This window comes from Pelophylax lessonae (assembly GCF_965119305.1).
Source record: "Pelophylax lessonae genome assembly, chromosome: 3".
Classification (NCBI taxonomy): Eukaryota; Metazoa; Chordata; class Amphibia; order Anura; family Ranidae; genus Pelophylax; species Pelophylax lessonae.
The window spans coordinates 512,032,669-512,052,692 of NC_138770.1; the positions used below are offsets into that span (position 1 = coordinate 512,032,669).

General features: G+C 42.8%; 1 protein-coding gene across 8 annotated transcripts in view; it reads right to left on the reverse strand.

Moving 5' to 3' along the window:
• The window catches only part of UTRN (utrophin), a gene marked incomplete at its 3' end in the record, with an annotated part of 1,040,500 nt that overhangs the window by 643,124 nt on the left and 377,352 nt on the right, over window positions 1-20,024 (reverse strand). For all 8 annotated transcript variants that reach the window (XM_082249947.1, XM_082249941.1, XM_082249943.1 and 5 more), the window contains 5 exons: window positions 19,245-19,424; window positions 18,528-18,656; window positions 17,628-17,798; window positions 8,523-8,678; window positions 4,331-4,468 (listed from right to left, as the gene is read on the reverse strand). In XM_082249947.1, the coding sequence (XP_082106073.1) occupies window positions 4,331-4,468; window positions 8,523-8,678; window positions 17,628-17,798; window positions 18,528-18,656; window positions 19,245-19,424 (774 nt within the window). The remainder of the gene's footprint in view (window positions 1-4,330; window positions 4,469-8,522; window positions 8,679-17,627; window positions 17,799-18,527; window positions 18,657-19,244; window positions 19,425-20,024) is intronic.

The window sequence follows — 20,024 nt, forward strand, 5'->3', positions numbered from 1 at the left end:
TAATGCCTGCACGACAGATTCTGTTCGGCCGAAAATGCGCTGTCGGCTGTCGGAAGCATCATACTAACAAGCCTACAATCGGCCGATCGTTCGTAGGCTGAATATTTACGGCCGAAGATCGGTACGTGTGTACGAGGCATTATAGTGTGTATGGCCCATTAAGCTGGCCATACATGTTCAACTTTTGTTGTACAATTTTCTGGTAGATCTACCACAAACCACATAATGTGAGGTCAAAGCTAAAAAAACACATTCACTTGTATCTAATTAGGCAGGCCTTTGTACTACATACTTGAAGGTAAATTTCAAGAAAATTGGACAGAAAATTGTAAGAAAATTGGAACATGTATGGCCAGCCTTAAGCCTCGTACACACGTACCGATTGTCGGCCGTAAATATTCGGCCGACGACCGATCGGCCGATTGTAGGCTTGTTAGTATGATGCTTCCGACAGCCGACAGCGCATTTTCGGCCGAACAGAATCTGTCGTGCAGGCATTAAAATTTTTGTTGGCCAACACCAGAACGGCCGATTGTTCGCCAGTCAGTACAGAATTCGGCCGACAATCAGCAGATTTGCAAGACTGAGCATGCTCAGAAAAGAAAAAACACACGGAAAGTTAACCATCACATGACATCACTTCTGCAGTCGTCTGTTGTTGGCCGACAAAATTCGTGTGCAGTCTTTTGCAGTTTTCAACAGACAGGACAGCCCTGGACAAAAGACGGCCGATCGGTCGGCCGACGATCAGTACGTGTGTACGAGGCATTAGTCTAAATGAAAAAGCCACTTTGTGCTCATGCTGAGATTATTGAAAGCATTTCTTATGTGTGTTGACTTGTAAGAAACTTTGATCATGGATGGCCAGCCAAACACTCATTCATTAGTGAACTGGTGATTTTGGTTTAGGAACCAACAGACCCAATTAATTACTTTGCTGGGCGTTTCCTATACTGGGTGGGTGTAGTTTAACCAAGGTTATATAAAGGGATGTATGAGATCATATCATTTGGCCTGTGGAAGGGCCACAGGTCTTTATGTCCGAATTTGCTTTTGGGGTGGGGGTTTGCTGGCATGCCTAAAGATCCATATTGCAGTAAGTGTATTCTGTTGGATGAATACTTTTCATGCTCTAACTGTTTGGTATAGTTTTTGCAAAGTGTGTCTTTATGTACTCTATACATGTTTTTTTTTTATTTTCATGCCTCTGTGTAGCTGTATGTTCTACTGATTTGATGGTATTTAAATGAAAAGGCAGGCTCATGCAAACAATTAACATAAAAGTATGTTGGGTATGTTTTATGCTTAATACTAAGGTGTCTACAACTTATTTTGCTTGACTTTTGGATATTGTAAGCTCTATCTATCCATCATATGTTGTATCTTTGCACTGTAATTTGAATAAAAATTACTTGATTTGGGGGTTTTGGGGGGGGGGGGGGGCATTGCACATTTCACATGCTTGCTTGAGTGATTACTGATGTTTTATACATGTTCAATAAAGCTTATTCATTTGTACACAGCTCCTGGTTTTTTGTTTTCTTTTCTTCATATTTGTCTAGATGTAATTCAGATATCTTTTGTGTCTGTTGAATGTAATCCATTTCTTGTATTTTTTGTGTGTGTGCAATGGCAGTACAGTATGAACTTGGGTAGGGTTTCTCCATTTACTCCAGCGAAGTGTGTGTGTGTTGTGTGTTGTGTGTTGTGTGTGTTGTGTGTGTTGTGTGTTGTGTGTGTTGTGTGTGTTGTGTGTGTTGTGTGTGTTGTGTGTGTTGTGTGTGTGTTGTGTGTTGTGTGTGTGTTGTGTGGGGTGGTGTGTGTGTGTGTGTGTGTGTGTGTGTGTGTGTGTGTGTGGGGTGGTGTGTGTGTGTGTGTGTGTGGGGTGGTGTGTGTGTGTGTGTGTGTGTGTGTGTGGGGTGGTGTGTGTGTGTGTGTGTGTGTGGGGTGGTGTGTGTGTGTGTGTGTGTGTGGGGTGGTGTGTGTGTGTGTGTGTGTGTGGGGTGGTGTGTGTGTGTGTGTGTGTGTGGGGTGGTGTGTGTGTGTGTGTGTGTGTGGGGTGGTGTGTGTGTGTGTGTGTGTGTGTGTGTGGGATGGTGTGTGTGTGTGTGTGTGTGGGATGGTGTGTGTGTGTGTGTGTGTGGGGTGGTGTGTGTGTGTGTGTGTGTGGGGTGGTGTGTGTGTGTGTGTGTGTGTGTGTGTGTGGGGTGGTGTGTGTGTGTGTGTGTGTGTGTGTGTGTGGGGTGGTGTGTGTGTGTGTGTGGGCTAAATTGTAAGAAAAAATTAAAGTGTTTATGTATATATTTAGCTAAAAATATATAAATTAAGGAATAATACAAAATTTCCATTCAGTCGCTGTGGATGAATGTAACCAAAACATTTAATAAAAAAATCACTAAAAATGATTACTAAATAAAAGATTGCTACAGTGCTCACTCACCTTTTTAGTTGGCTTAGGTCAGTGATGAACCTTGGCAACACAGGTGTTTTGTAACATTTCCCATGATGCTCGCCTACACTGCAGAGTACATGAGCATTTTGGGAAATGTAGGGCAAAAACATCTTGGGGGGGGGGGTTAAGGGTTACCATCACTGGCCTAGGTAAAACATTTCCAATACATTTTAGTTGTCTGTGTGCGCCATTTTTAAAATAAAGCAAAATCTCTTTACAATAAATTGCAAATGGCACATTGGCGTTCGCCCTGGACCAGAAATGACACCAAATTGGCTTGCACACATTCCAGCAAGTGGTCACAATCAACTGGCTAATCATGGTGAGGGCCACTTTCAGCTGTGAAGAAATGGCATTCATATGCAAAGTAAGTGTGTGTGTGGGGGGGGGGGGTCTGTGCTTGTAATCAGAGCATTGATTACCAGTGCAGACCCTTGGGGGATGCCACTAGAGCCACCAGGGATGCCCACTCATGCCACCATTGATGCCAATCAGTGCTCAGGGAACCTGTTAGTGCCCTCCTCATCAGTGCTGCCCATCATTACCATCTTTCAGTGCTGCCCACCAGTGCCAATCATTGCCCATCAGTGCCACCTATCAATGCCCATCAATGCTGCATATCAGTGCCACCTATCTATCTATCTATCAGTGCTGCATATTAGTGTCTCATCAGTGCCTGCCAGCGCAGCCTCATCAATGCTCGTCAGTGCAGCAAAAAACATATTGATTTACCAAATTTTATTACATAAACAAAAACACATTATTTTAGAGGTCAAACATTTAGGTCTTCTTTTTGCCAATAGAAAAAAAACCTTGCAGTGATCAAATACCACCAAAAGAAAGCACTATTTTTTATGAAAATACTGTCATACATTTGTGTTAGGTACAGGGTTGCATGACAGCACAATTGTCATTCAAAATGCAACAGTATAAAAAGCTGAAAATTGGCCTGGGCAGGAAGGGGTGTAACTGCCCTGTAAGGAAGTGGTTAACTATTGAAACATGGGAATAAATATTCCAGGGGTAATCATGCTCAGCTCAATGGTTTAGTGGTTAGTGTTCCTGGCTATAAACAATGAGAGCATGAGTTCAAATCCCAAGTGTGCCATCACCTTCTTAAATTTTAGACAGCTATAAATAAATAAATACTGAAACTTGGCAAATGCATAATTGCACCCTGCACATATGCATGTTTGTTTCTTGAATATACAAGGCCATTGACATGCAATTTTAGGTGATGTAGCCAATGTATTACTATGTGGCCAAAAAAAAATTATGGCACACAGGGTGTTATCATGGTTGGGCCTTGAACTCATGACCTAGCAATCTTTAGCTGTGAGCTTAGCCCACTACACCAAAGTGCTGAATACAATCAGATATGCCTGAAAGTTTCAGATGAATAAAGAATGAAGACTGCTAATAGACAGCTGTGTAGTCTGCTATTAGAAAATCTAAAGGTTAAAACACATACGATACATAACTATACCTTAAAATTAAAATAAACCATAATAAATGACATTGCTGTGTAATAGTGATTCAGAATAGACAAATTTCCTTTTATGAAAAACACAAAGGGAATTTGGCTAACTCCAAACTCAAATTCAGCCTAAGTTAACTCCAAACCCGAATTCAGTCTAAGTTAACTCCAACTCCGAATTCATTAAAGCATCTAGTTGATGGTTTAACTCCAGCCACTTACCTAATTAGGATGCAATGAGTTTAGGCTGGAGTTATTTCTGGAGAAGTGAGCAGCTCTACTCCAAACTTATACTGAATTAGGCCCATTGTATCTGGGATTTCAAGCATACTCTGTTAATAACCTTGAAAACGAATACACCCCAAATAGAGTATAAAAACAGAATAAGGTTTGAATACAACCTTAACACTATTGTATCTCGTCTGTAAGAGCAGAAGCTCCAGTCGGATTTTCTCTCTCTGAATGTCATCCATTGGCTGCTGCAAAAGCTGTTCTCCTCTGTGTAGAATGTCTTCAATACGAGTATTTTCGTCATCAAGCTAATTAGATGAAATACAGGTGATATAATAAATCTGTTTTCATATAAATATGAAATGAATTACTTGGACAGGCAGAGCCTCTGAAGGACCCTTATTTGCTTGAGACCACCATACATTGGCAAACTATTTCAAATTCAAATGATGTAATCACTATTAAAGATATTCAGGTAGTGTAGTGGCTTAATCATAAAAATCAATGCCAACTATTTAAAGGAAAACTTCTCCACATTTGTTAAAACAATAAAACAAAAATACATACAGTGTACCCGGAAAGTATTCACATCGCTTCATTTTTTCCACATTTTGTTTATGTTACAGCCTTATTCCAAAATGGATTAAATTAATTATTTTCCTCAAATTTTGACAATATGAAAGAAGTTTGTTTGAAATCTTTGAAAATGTATTAAAAATAAAAAACGAAAAAATCCCATGTACATAATTATTTACAGCGTTTGCCATGACACTCAGGACTGAGCTCAGGTGCATCCTGTTTCCACTGACCATCCACTGATGTTTCTACAACTTGATTGCAGTCCACCTTTGGTAAATGCAGTTGATGAGACATGATTTGGAAAGGCACACACCTGTCTATAGAAGGTCCCGCAGTTAAGAGTGCATGTCAGAGCACAAACCAAGTCATGAAGTCCAAGGAATTGTCTGTAGACCACCGAGACAGGATTGTATCAAGGCACAGATCTGGGGAAGGGTACAGAAAAATGTCTGCAGCATTAAAGGTCCCAATGAGCATAGTGGCCTCCATCATCTGTAAATTGAAGAAGCTTGGAAACACCAGGACTCTTCCTAAAGTGGGCCACCCGGCTAAACTGAGCGATCGGGGGAGAAGGGCCTTAGTCAGGGAGGTGACCAAGAACCCGATGGTCACTCTGACCAAACCCCAGCATTTCTTTGTCTAGAGAGGATAACCTTCCAAAAGAACAACCATCTCTGCAGCACTCCACCAATCAGGCCTGTATGGTAGAGTGGCCAAGCGAAAGCTACTTCTCAGTAAAGGGAAATGACAGACCGCCTGGAGTTTGCCAAAAGGCACCTGAAGAACTCTCAGACCATGAGAAATAAAATTCTCCGGTCTGATGATACAAAGATTGAACTCTTTATCCTGAATGACAAGCGTCATGTCTAGAGGAAACCAGGCAGCACCGCTCATCACCTGGCCAATACCATGCCTACAGTGAAGCATGTTTTTAAGTGGCAGGAACTGGGAGACTAGTCAGGATCCAGGGAAAGATGAATGCAACAATGTACAGAGACATGCTTGATGAAACCTTGCTCCAGAGCGCTCTGGGCCTCAGACTGGGGTGAAGTTTCATCTTCCAACAGGACAACGACCCTAAGCACACAGCTGAGATGACAAAGAAGTGGCTACAGGACAACTCTCTGAATGTCCTTGAGTGGCCCAGCCAAAGCCCAGACTTGAACTCGATTGAACATCTCTGGAGAGATCTGAAAATGTCTGTGCACCAACGCTACCTATCCTACCTGATGGAGCTTGAGAGGTCCTGCAAAAAAAATGGGAGAAACTGCCCAAAAATAAGCGTGCCAAGCTTGTAGAATTATACTCAAACAGACTTGAGGCTTTATTTGGTTCCAAAGGTGCTTCAAAAATGTATTGAGCAAAGGCTGTGAATACTTATGCACATGTGATTTTTTATTTTTGTTTTTTTATTTTTAATACATTTGCAAAGATTTCAAACAAAATTCTTTCTTGTTGTCATTATGGGGTTTTGTTTGTAGAATTTTGAGGAAAATAATGAATTTAATCTATTTTATACGGCTGTAATATAACAAAATGTGGAAAAAATAGAAGTTACTTGAATACTTTTCGGATGTGCTGTAGTATTATAGAACATAAATAACTGCTTCACAAAATTATCTTTTCATTTCAGTGTGCAGCTACAAAATTTTTTGAAAACTGTAAAACAAAAAAAAAAAAAAATCAATATTGCATCCTTTTACTATGGCATCCTGGTGACATTCTGTACACTAATGGCGTACAATATGCCTGCTAAAGTATTTCTTCCTGTTGGTGAGATAAAAGTTTAATGTTAGACATGATACCCAATGTGACACAACATTATTGCTCATTAGAATACTGCGATTTGCTCAGGGGATTATAAGGACAGCAGACCTTCTTGTTCGCAAATTAGTCTGAGAAAAGGCATGGTGAGGACCCATTCACAGAATAACACTGTGCATTGTGTGTGCTGATAGATTCTCTGCCCCACCCATCGTTTCTCTACATAACGTTTTATGTAACTGTCAGGGTAAAAATGAAAGTAAATACTATGGAGTGTCAGTTGAATAAAAGCTCTGAGTCTGACAGGGCTTCTAAAATCACAAACAAATTAGTGGTGACCAGTGGCAGTTTTAGGGTTTTTGGATGCCTACATGTAACAGAGGCTTTTGCATATAAATAACATGGATACAAAAGATTAAATGCACATATAATCTTATCGTAAGACTTTTGATGAAATGAATAATCCAGTGACAAGGTGTCTTTGAGGATGAAAGTGGGCGAGCCAGAGGAACTTTATTATGGCCCTATTATAGTTGTGCCCCCTTTGCTTTGCCCAAATCAAGGAGGAAATTCATGCAGATGCATTCAGTGTGGTGATATGGGACAGGTGAACAACATGTTCCCAAGAAGCTTTTTACCTGATGGTGTGATTGGTTCATTGGTTCTTCTGTACTGACACAAGGTTTAGGCATCCTCAGCAATAGCAGTCTTACTTTTAGGAAATAGGCCTGTCTTCTAATATTTCCACATTAGAATATAGAGATTCACTCACGTGGTTATAGTGAAGGCAGATAAATAGGCAAGGAGGGAAGTCATGCAGATTCAGCAATTGCAGTGATCTGGGACAGCTGTTTTATGTGCCTTCTATTGTATGGACAGACTAAGGCTGGCCATACATTATGCAATTGTCTTGAACCAGCAGGTTCAACAAAAAAAAAAAAATTGACCGATTCCTTCATCCACACATTTGAGGCAACAGGGGAAATTCTGACCACTGAGCTAATGTATTCTGACAGCGGTCAGAATACACTTATAAGTGCTGCCAGTGCTTAACCCACAGGTGGCAAAGCAACTTCTGTACAACCACTGTCCCCGTACATAGATCGAAATTTGATCTGTTCCTGCTGAACAGGCCAAATTTAGATCCATGTGTAGCTGGCTTAAAAAAGAAGTATGGGCTTTGCAAAAAAAAAAAAAAAAACCTTAAACTCACCTAGGTTGGTGCAGCATGGATTCTAATGCTTCATCTGTCCCCCGCCGGCTCTACAGTGAGAACTGAGCAATTAAACACAGTGATCACTTAATTCTCCACCTCCGCAGGACTGTCAATCTCTGGCTCTCTGCTCTTCCCCTCCAGCATTCTCTGGAGTACTGGGCTGTGGTGACGGTGAAGGCTTTTGGGTGGATCTCAACCATATGGTCAGAATCTTTTCAGAGTCTGGAGCAGCTCTGTGATGCCAGCTGTTGACATCCCAAAACCCTCCTAATCTAATACGGGGATGTATTGCCCCCCCCCCCTCCCCCCATATAGAAGTGACAGCAATACCAGTAAGTTATTTTCAAGTCCTTTCCATCAGGTTCAAGTCACATTACAATCAGAATATCTTTTTGAGGCTAAACAAGGTATACATGCCCTTTAGTCTTGTATGATTCTTATTCTTATGAACATGAGCTATGGGTTCAAGAGAAATTATGAAAATTACGATTACCCCAAAATCAGACACACAAAACATGTTTCTATCGTTCTGTTGCTTACAATCACGTTGCTAAAGGATATTCATTGACTCTCTTATACGGTATATCTTTGTTGAAATTTTATCAAATGTAGCCTACATATGGTTGACCTTACACAAACCCAGTATATGGTTTTGTATGCCAAATTAAAGAAACCAACAATACAGTTCAGTGTTAGCACATGGAGACACCAGGTTTCCCAGAAGCCAATATTAATCAATTTGCAGGGAAACTTTATGCTGCACTCAGAAATTATTTTGATCTATCTATGGTCTTTGTTCTCACCTTTTCACTCTCAGCAGGTGACTGTAGACACCTTTCCAGAACCTTTTGGACAACAAGAAGCTCAGACTCAAAGACTTCAAGTTCAACAGCTGTGGCCTCGGTAGGAACAGATTCTTCTACTGGACTTTGTACTAGGGCATCATGATTCACAAGCATCTGGATAGGACATATGTAAATAAATAAAAGCATACTATACATGCCTGTAAGGTTTATTTTAACAAGACCAGCCTCAGATTGCTTTATCAAATTTATAAATTGAACTTACGGATCCTGTTCAATTTTATTCCACTTAAGGATTTGTGTCCTACATGTTGGTAAATAACAGGATCACTAGTTTCGCATTAGACATTTAACTTCAGCTAGGCATGCAAAAACATAACTACTTAATGAGAAGTTATTACTTTTTCTGAAAGCAAAATTCTCACCAGAAAAAAGTAACAGTAAACTATATTTCTGCTATTCTGGCCAGTCTAGCTTACTCAACACTTTCCACACAGGATAAGGCATTTATAGTCTGACAGCCTTATAAACAAAAGTACCTATCACGTTGTATCTTATAAGATTAAGTACATGACAGAGGTCCATTTTTATTAGTATCACAAGCCTCTAATCCATTCACAGCCCTGCTTTGAAGCTCTGGTAAAAATATAAATATCACAGTGCAAAAAAAAATGGATCAGTGATAGTGAAAACTTTTGTAAAGGATAACATTAAGATCAATTAGGTCACCAAACTGCATGAAGTGTAGTCAGAAGACCCAAAGCAACTACATTTCACAACGCATATTAACACCAAAAGGGCGATCAATATAAGGGAATGTATCCTACAGGATGTTACACACTGACTTCATATTGTAAAGAAAAATAATAAAGTTTCAGAGATGCAGGAAGAGTGAATAGACTACGAGGGCGCTATTCAGCCTCCTTGCAGTCCATAAAAAAATACTAGCTGTCTGCTGTGGTGGAGGATGGGAATTGTAGGTTATTCACAGAACACTGATTTTAAAATGTGACAGTGAGTGCAGGGAGAGGAACCCTTGCCTGTTGTCATGGGGGGCAGAAGGGGTGAGGGTGGCTGCTGCATAATAATATGTTACATGTTACACCCCAAATACAGGTGTAACATGTAGCATGTTACTAAGGGTAAACCTAACCTTCAAATAGTTTTAGTTATCTAGAGTTTATGATCAGACTAGATAAATCTACATGCAGTAACCCATAGCAAAGGAAGAGCAGAAAACTCTTTATTACGGTAGTGTAGAAAGCAGTGATGAAGTACATATGTACATATGTAACCAATAACAAGCAAACACATTAGTGAAAGATAAATTGCAGTCAGTTGATATGGTTACTGCGCTTTGATGTTTGCCTTATTAAATAAGTCCAATTAGGCTTAATTCGCTATAATGAATGAGTTATGATAATTGCATTAGTTAGTTAACCGTAAGATAATTTTCACCTAAAAATGTTAATTTTGAACAGATATTGCTTGAGTATGGAATCTTTATCTTTTCACAATATATTATCATTTTATTGTGCAAAACCCTTATTTTCTATGAACTGTTTCATATCTTGGTAAAGTATTGTTTTATTACCACCTCAGACAGCTCTCCTGGTCTGCACAGCAGACACCTTACTGAACCATAACTTGTGTGATAAATATTGTTAGCTGACTTTTAATTGCTAAATTTCTCAAAAAGTATGCGCTAAACACATCTGATTCAGGCAATAATACTTTTATCAAACTGAAAAAATTGGAATTTTGACTTACCGTAACATCCATTTGTCTGATGTTCATTGACAGACACAGCTTCAGATCTTCCTAACCTTTGGGTTATACTGCCCCCTACAGGAGTAGGACACTAAGCAGGAAAAAAGTCTGGCTACACCCATGGGCAGTCCCAGGGGGTATACTCCCTTTCTCTGCTATAGGCACTCCGTTTAGTTACAAGCAGTGTCAGAAGAATTACAACTCTACAGAGGGGTGGGTGCCGTGTCCGTCAATGAACATCAGAGAAATGGATTTTAAGGTAAGACAAAAATCCCATTTTCTCTTTAGTACATTGACGGACACAGCTTCAGATCTTCATAACCGTTGGGACGTCCCAAAACAGTGTTAAACATGAGGGGTGGGAACAGCTAAAAAATTTCCAAGGCTAAACATTAGCCAACCAGGCAACAGAAACTCAACCAAAACAACTGGAGCTCACCTGAAAAAAACAATACAATCTCAAAGAGGATCAGGTCCTCTCAACAGCAGCCTGCAAACTCTTGCAGCCAAAAGAAGCATCCGCAGATGCCAACACATCCACTTTATAAAACTTTGTGAAACTGTGCACTGATGATCAGGTGGCCGCCTTGCAAACCTGCGTCACTGGCACCTGATGATGGAAGGGCCAGGAAGCACTAAGCGCCCTAGTAGAGTGCGCCTTAACAGGGAAAGGAGGAACCTGACCCTTGATGGAATAGGCCTGAATCACTCTCTGTCTGATGCATTTGGAAATGGTCGCAGAGGAAGCAGACAACCCTTTACGAGGCCCATCCGTGAGCACAAATAGAATCTGACTTCCTGAAAGACTCCGTAGCTGCTAGGTACACCCTAATTCCATAATTAGGTACACCCATAATTTCCTTCAGATGTTTAGGCCTGGTACACAGGGAAGGCAACACAATATCTTCATTCAAATGAAAATCAGAGACAACCTTTGGAAGGAACGACGGACAGGGGCGAAAAAACCACCTCATCTCTGTGAATCACCAGGCAAGGTGAACGACAGGATAAAGCCGCCAGTTCTGACATCCTGCGTGCAGAAGTGATAGCCACCCAAAAGGCCACCTTCTGGGACAGCGTAAACAGGGGACTCTCCTGAAGATTCTCAAAAAGAGGCTTCTGCAGGGCCGAAAGTGAGGTCCCAAGGCGACAACATAGACCGCACTGGAGGAACCAAATGTTGAAAATCCTGAAGAAAGGTAGGCACAAGGGAGTGTGTGGCCACAGGTTGTTGGAAAAAGACCGCTAAAGCTGACACCCTGCCCTTGATGATACTTAAGGCCAATTTCTGTTTAACCCCCCCCCCCCCTCCGTTGAAGAAAGGTCAAGATCCGAGCCACCGAGAAGGAGTGAGGACGAACCCCAAGATACTCACACCACGCAATGGACGTCTTCAACGTATAATGGTAGATCTTTCTAGAAGTAGATTTCCTAGCTTTTAACAGTTTAGGAATCACCAACTCAAAAAAATCTCTATCCTTCAGCACCTAGCATTCCACAGCCAAGCCGTCAAAGCCAGTGACTGTAAAGCAGAATGGAAGATCGGTCCTTGGGACAGCAGATCCTCCCTGAGAGGAAGCTTCAAAGGAACGTCGGTAACCAGCTGCACCAGATGAGCGTACCAAGCCTGGCAAGGCCAGTCCGGAGCCACTAAGTTGACCAGAATCCCTTTGTCCTCGATCCTGCACAGAAGTCTTGGCAGAATCTTGAGAGGAGGGAAGGTGAAAATCAGATGATACTGACCCCACGGGGCCACCAGCGCATCTGTGGTGTCGGCCAGAAGATCCCTTGACTGAGCCACAAACCTCTGCACCTTTCTGTTGAGCAGAGAAGCCAACAGATCCACTCTGTGTACGGCAGAGAGAGGGCTGGAACTAACCGTTATGCCCACCTTAAAATGCCGGCTACCTCCAAAGCCGCCAGGACACTTCTTATAGGTGATTGACGTAAGCCGTGGCATTGTCCGATTGAATGCGCACTGGACAACCTTGAAGATGATCCGTCCAATGGTCCAGACACAGTCTGATCGCTCGGAGTTGCAAGACATTGATCGGTAGTCTGGACTCTTTCAGCGTCCAGATCCCCTGATCAGAATGCTTGCCACGGACACCTCCTCAGCAGGACAGGCTGGCATCTGTGGTGACCACTCTCCAATACAAGGGGAGGAAGGATTTGCCCAGCAGAAGTGCCGGAGAACGAAGCCACCATATTAGAGACTCCTTCGTTCTCCGACTCCAGATATGATTGTTCAGAGACTGTGGAATCTTGTCCCATTTGGTCAGATTTGCAGGGACCTCGTATGGAACTGTGCAAACAGAACCGTCTCTAAAGTAGACACCATCAGGCCCAGCATCCGCATGCAAGTCTGAAGGGATAGCCATCTGTTGGTCAGCAGGAGACAAATTGCAGCCTACAATTTCTGGAGTTTGTCGAGAAGGAGCACTCTGGCTAAGGCTGAGTCTGGGAGAAGGAGCACTCTGGCTAAGGCTGAGTCTAGAGTCAGGCCCAAATAGTCCAGCCTTGTGGATGGAACCAGGGCAGACCTCTGAAAATTCAGAATCCAGCCGAACTCCCATAGAGTTCGTATTGTGATCTCCAGGTTTTCCACCAGAGCAGAAGGAGACTCTGCTTGCAGAAGGAGATAGTCCAAGTAGCCAAGTACCACGATCCCCCATTGGCACAGCAAAGCTAGCACTGGGGCTAACACTTTTGTGAACACCCAAGAAGCAGAGGCGAGACCAAAAGGTAATGCCACAAACTGATAATGCTCCTCTCCCATGGCAAAGTGGAGGAAGTGCTGGTGACTGGAACATATTTGAATGTGAAGGTAAGTATCCTTTATGTCGACAGAGGCGTGGAAATCCCCCTGACGCAGGGATGCCACCACCGTGCAAAAGGACTCAATTCTGAACTTCTGCACCTGCACAAAGCAGGTTCAGGATTGGACGCACTTTGCCTTCCTTCCCGAGAACTGTAAACAGGTTTGAGTAAAAACCCAGAAAGTGTTCCAAATTCCAGGCCAGGACAATCACTCCTTGATGTAACAGGTCTTGTAACGCCCCAACTAGACCCTGTAAGCAGTCTGGGGGCAGGCGCAAGTTGGAAGGAAAGAACCTTGCCGGGAAACAAAGGCGAAAACTTGATCTTCTAGTCGGACCAAATGACTTAGTGGACCCACTTATACAGGTGAGGGCGCACCTTCATGCTGAAGGAGCCTTGTCCACGTGTCTGGAGAGCCCCATTCTCAGCTTGCCAGACCAGGTTCGTTTGGATCCTCCAGAAGAGGCCCTGAAAGGCTTTGAGCGCTTGTCAGTCGACCCCGAGGGACGAATAAACTTCTTATGAGCTGAAAAGGAAGTCCCACCTCTACGACGAGGTTCCTTGTCCTTTAGTAGCCTGCGGAAGAAAGGTACTCTTCCCCCCTGTGAGACCTTTTATGATGTTAGGGTAGCTCCAAACAGGCGATCTCCTTGAAAGGGAAGATCAGTCAAGGCCTTTTTAGGAGTCTGGCCGCAGACCAGCATTTGAGCCAAAAGACACTCCAAAGGACCACTGCCAAAACAGAGAGCCGAGCCACTAGGGGAGCCATATCCAAAGAGGCATCACAGATAAACTGCAGCCCCTGGACCAGCTGGTAGGGCAGGACAGAGCTGTTCTCCCTCCATGTCACGGAGCTTAGCCCACTCGGTCAGAGTTTGCCACACCAGGCAATTGTGAATACCAGCCTCAGTCCCGAACCAGCCAGAGTGTACATATTGCGGGCCACAGCCTCCACCTTCCCGTCAGCCGGATCATTAAAGGCAGGGAACTCTTCAACCGGAATCATGGTTGCCTTGTTCAATCTGGAAACCAGAGGGTCCACCACCGGTGGAAGAGTCTACTTCTTAAGAAGGGACTCCTCATAGGGGTGGCGCCTAGTAAAGTACTTAGGGACCTCACAGGGACGCTTTGGTCATCCTCACCCTTTAGTGACAATTCTGTCAAAATAGGCGGGGAAAGGAAACATCTTTGCTGCTCTGGATGACTTGTGAGTGCCAAAGGGAACCTGCGCCTCTGTCGCAGCTGAGGCTGCATCCTTCATCTTCAAGATCTCATGCACAGCTACAATCAGTGCTTCTACCAGCGCCTTTTCGTGCGCGGTTGCAGATGTGGAGGAATTATCCTCACTATCAGAGGATTCCAGGCACGTTGTTGTAGACCCAACAGGGTGACCCGCGTCCACAGCGGCTGATGGAGGCCACAGCAACCAGGATCTGATGAGACAGATGAGGAAGGGGAAGGCGGGGGGCACTTTTTGCTAGCCCATCACCCGAAGACCACCTCCACCCAGGACACAAGGATGGATGGTTGTGTCCAGGAGTGCCCCGCAGCCTCAGAGTGGGGATCAGGTGGGGAGATGTGCTCCAAAGACTCCATGAATCACCAGGGGGACCTGACAAAAAGTGAAAAGCACTGCAAGGGACAACCCCCACCATGCTGGCAGCACCACCAGGCACAAGCACCAAGCGATCCTTAGCAGAGAGGGAGAGAACCCCTCCAGACACACGACCCAGCAGAAACTGGCATCAGCAGCCAACAGGATAATCTGCACTCCATGCATGGCGATCAGGAAGTGAAAGGATCCAGGAGTCAGCACCAGGGGATAAGGAGGAACTCCCACCTCCGAAAACACTGCCTACAGGGCTTCACTGTCATGGCCGCCACTATTTTCAATGGCAAAACACTGAAAAATGGCTGCTGGACTACACAAACATAGCCGCCGTGTATAGAAACACACACGTCCACCCCAAAACCCTCCAGGAGGAGAGGGGGGGGCAGCTACTCACCATACCAGGAACCAGGCATGCACTGCTCTAGACAGAATCCCTCTCCATCAAAATGGGGGGGGGGTTTGTCAGCCAGGGGGAATGCTGCGACTCGGGCCGAGACTTTGTCATATTCGACCTCACGAAGCATTTAACTCGCAGGCCAGCCCCTGTCCGGTGGGGCTATGTCACGGCCGACCTAGCCCGAAGCTGAGGTCTGCACGCGCTTGCTGGCCAGACTAGGGTGACCAATGGATCTATATTATCCAGTCTTTTGCCCAGTCCGGCAGTTGATTGTAGATCCCACAGGAAAAAATCCAGGAGAAAAAAGTATCTAAAACGAAAAAATTGCCAGGACCAGAGATCCCAGCAAGGAACTAGGTCCTTACTCCTGACTAGGCAGAAAAAAACTGAGTGCCTATAGCAGAGAGAGGGAGTATACCCCCTGGGACTGCCCATGGGCATAGCCAGACTTTTTTTCTGCCTAGTGTCCTACTCCTCTGGGGGCAGTATAACCCAATGGTTATGAAGATCTGAAGCTGTGTCCGTGAATGAACGAAAGAAAAATCAATTTTTGGACACAAAACAGTGAATACGTTGTAGTAATAAACATAATGCATGTATTAGGCATTAATAAATTGTCTTTATTGTTTAATGGGTGCCAGTGGAGTGGTTTAAAAGAACTAAGGGAAAATCTCTGAAAAGTAAGCGGAGATCACCTCCAGGAACAGTTGTCACCAGAAAAAAAACATTACATCGGTAGATTTTCCCTCAATTCCTGTTTCATTGACAACTGTCAGATTTTAGGATCCTGTAACTTTCTGTCCTGCGGACGGTGGTGAACAGGACTAACAAATAAAGTGAATTTTTCTACAGACAGCTATAAAAATGGACAGAGATTTTAACAAAAGTTTGACTTTACAACTCTACCTTTCATAATCCAACTCTAACCCAACCTCTTTAGCCTTAATCTGGACTACCCCCCCAGCTTCTTACTTCTGTAGCACAGTCCATTTCCACTAAGCTGTTTACTGTATATTGGCAAAAGTCTTCTTCAGTACTGTCTAATCGTGGACAATGAGACCTGTAGGAGATTATTTTCTAAGGCGGTTCCCGCCTGGTTCCTGGTATGAGCGATTTTCTGCTTGAAGCTCTAAAAACGCTCACCAAGCCAAGTGCTATTAATTTCAATGGCCCCTGCTCACATATGAGTGTTCTGCCGCCTGAAGCAAAATGCCTGTCACTGAAAAAAGAACTTCTTGGCAGGTTACAAGCGTTTTTGGCCCCACAAACTTCAATAGAAACGTCTGAAAATGCGTGACTTGAGCAAACAAGTGATTTATCATGCCTTTTCTGCTCAAACAGCAGCTCTTCACCCCTAATCTCCTCCACCTCTCCTCCCCCTAGTGCTTTCTATTGACCAATCAAAAACAATGCTTGTAATACACTTCTAAAAATGCTCAAAAACTCTCAAATAAAAACGCCAGTAAATCGCTACATTCAGGTATGAATGCAGTCTAAGAGTTAAAATGCTGGTAGTATGAGAGCCTACTGTGCAGCACTGGAGAGAACTTCTGCTGGTGATGCAGTAAACTGATGAGCAGCACATATTTGTGCTACAGAGTTAAACAGAAGGCTTAGGTTTTAGTTAAGATTAGTTCAGAAGGGTTACAGAAGGTTTCCTGAAAAGTATAGTCGCCCTTATTTCTTTAATTAGGAGCAGTTTTGTACAGCAACAAATACCATAACTGCCAAAGCCTGTAATACCTAAGTAGTAAAGAAAACTTGTAAATGGACAGTTACTTGCTGCTTGTACTTGACACATTGACTTTTCCTAGTGTTTATGTGTCGATGGGCTTTATTCGCATTAGAGATGGGTTTTGATTCCCCATACATACACTCTACAGGAATGAGAAACCCGCTTAAAGCAGGTGAAATGCAGGTCAGATAATAGGGGCAAGTTTCTCTCATTTACAAGAGAGGTAGATATCAGTTTGAAAGACAAATCCACAAATTGATATTACAGTATAGGATATAGAGTTGGTGGGTTGATTAACTTGTTTTTTTCTTACATACTTTTGGAGTTTGGATGAGACATTGCCTTTGAGACGATAACAAAGTTCTACAAGTCTCAGTTCTGGTTTGCACACTTATTTAATATTATCACATTATGGAAACTCCACAAGTGGAGTATGGCACCCTATTTTTACATTACAATGGCCAAGTTTTGGAAGGAAATAAGCCAGTGGGTAACTCAACCCATCAATGTATACCCAAAACTGTTATATACATTTGGGTGGACCTATTTGTCAAAGCTTCCTCAATTTGCAGCATAATAGTAATTAAACTTAATAATCTACAACGCTTCATTGTAAAAGATGAGCACAATCATAAACCGTAACAAGTTGTTTTTTAACACTTATGAATTATTTCTATGTCCACCATGGTTAAAAGCCAGAAAGTAAGATATGTCTGCATTACTACAAACCATCCTGTATCCTTTCTAGTCACTGGCATGGATTATTGTTACCTTGGCAGCCTTTATGTGCTGAGAAACTTTCTCAAAGTTGCGGTTCAGTTCAGCCAGCTTTGGTTCTACCAATTCACGACAAGAATTACCACGGCTGCTCATAAGTATTATGGCCTGATCACGAACATTATCTACTCTGAGACTGACATCGTCAAGCTCTGACAGCAAACGCTGAAAAGAGATAACAGAAATGATAATTATCTATATATTCTAAGACACGCACCTATATGCATGCTGCATTAATGTCAGTTAGAAACCTGAAATATTCAAGTAAATGAAAAGAACCTGGATCTATATGAAATGCAAAAGGAGCTAATATGTTAAGATTTAAAAATAACCTATTTTTTAAGATCATCTTTCATGACAGATTCAACCACATGATGGTTCTGGGTCATATCATTTGCTGTGAAGCTGAACAGGATGCTTCACTGTCACTAACATACTACTAGAGAGTAAGAGTGTGCAATGGAATTTCACATGGCGGCCATGAACCTCTTTTTCTCGGGTCTCCTACTCTTACTCTCTGTCTCTCTTCCGCTTCCCATGGGGGCACTAGTGCGTGCTCACTCCCGAGCCCTGCTGCTGTGTCCATCCACTCACTGGCTTTGATTGACAGCACCAGTGACCCAATAAAGTCAGCGAGACCCGTAAGTGAGGGGAGAGAAGAGCTGCAGACATGAGCTCAGGTAAGTAAAAAGGGGGGGGATGCTGATGCCTAAACATTTTTTACGTTAATGCAAGGACATTAGAATAAAAAAAGTTTAGGCTTTAGAACCACTTTGAGTGTCTAAAAAAAGTTAGTTCTGAACTACAATAAGTCATCCAGTACTGTGTCAAAGGCCACAAGACAGGCCAAACCACATGCAGGGCATTCAGCATTCAGTGTAAGTGAAATATTACCTTCACGGTTTCTTCTTTCTTGATCACTGGCTTTTTCTCAATCTCATCAAGAAGGGCTTCCGCTTGGTAGAGCCAAGTGCTAATGTGAGCAACATTCTCATCGAAAATCTCCATCTGACTTTGGTGATTCTAACAAAAGACATACAGTAGATGGGGTACTGGCTAAAAGCAGTTAAGTGAATGGTCATTAATGTGTTCATTTACAGAGCTGGCACTGGATGGAGACATTAGAGGATGGTCTAGAATTTAGGACACACATAATGGGGAAGACAGTATAATACAGCAACAGGTCAGCAAAAATGCATTGCATGACAGTGACTCTTTGAATAGGTCATAACTATTACTGACAAACATTAGATTAACAAACAATGAAACATATAAAATAGGAATTTGCAAGATTTTTGTAAAGAACAAACAATTCACTAAATATATCATATTTTTATAATGAAGAAGCAGCAGTGAAATAAACAAAGTGCTGATCTCCCTTACTCTTTTGAAATTATTCTTTTAAGAAACACAAAAGTGAGGTTTTATGTATATCAAAGGATAACATTTTAGGTGTGAATAAATGTGTGCAGTTAGTAAAATCTAAATGCTGATATTTTATGGCACAGGGAACATGTGTTTTCATTAAAGACAGCAGAAAAGACTCTAAATTGTTAGATGTCTACAATAATTAATGCTATTAGACTTAGGGTGGTATTGCTGCTTACTTACCAGCAGAGTATTGCACCAATCCTCTGTCCAGGTACGTACTCTGCTCCAGCCAGCATTAAGAACACACAGCTTTTCTTCCAGGATGATCTCGCTTCCCTCCACTAGGCACTGCAGCGCTGCACTACTCTCCGTCACACTGTTCAAATCAGCTTTCTTCCTCTCTAGCTCCTTCAGTACATTCTACAAAAGAAGCAGGCCTGATTATTCAAAGCACGCCGGCAAACCCTTCAAACTCCCTCTTGTTTCACACACTGTTTAGCAGCACAGGACACTTACCATCTATTCACCTCTCACCACTAATTCTGTAACCCCAAAGTGCTTTAGTCACTGTAACTTACAACTATTATGTGCATACATTTTAAAACTGTAAAAGAATAGCCAACGCAAAAAAACAAACAAACAGGAAATCTCGTTATATGTACTACAGATTTAGGCTCCATGTACACGGGACGCTGGAAATGGACGTTTAGGAGCAGTTGGGCGTTTTTTTCAGAAGCCCCTGAACCCATCTACATTTTATCTTATCTGTCCATGTACACAGGGTCGTTTACAGTCATTTGCAGGCAGTTGCGTTCAGGGACTGTTTTTAGAACGCAATTATTTGTGTTCGAACGTGTGTTTCCCGGCGTTTCAAACGCACAAACGCGTCCGAACGCGTCTGAACGCGTCCGAGCGCGATGACCCGCGTTTAGCGTTCGCGTTTTTCCATTTTAAAGGGGAATAATTTTTTTGACCTCTAGGAACGCTTCTAAACGCAAACGCCCGCAAACGCCGCTAAAC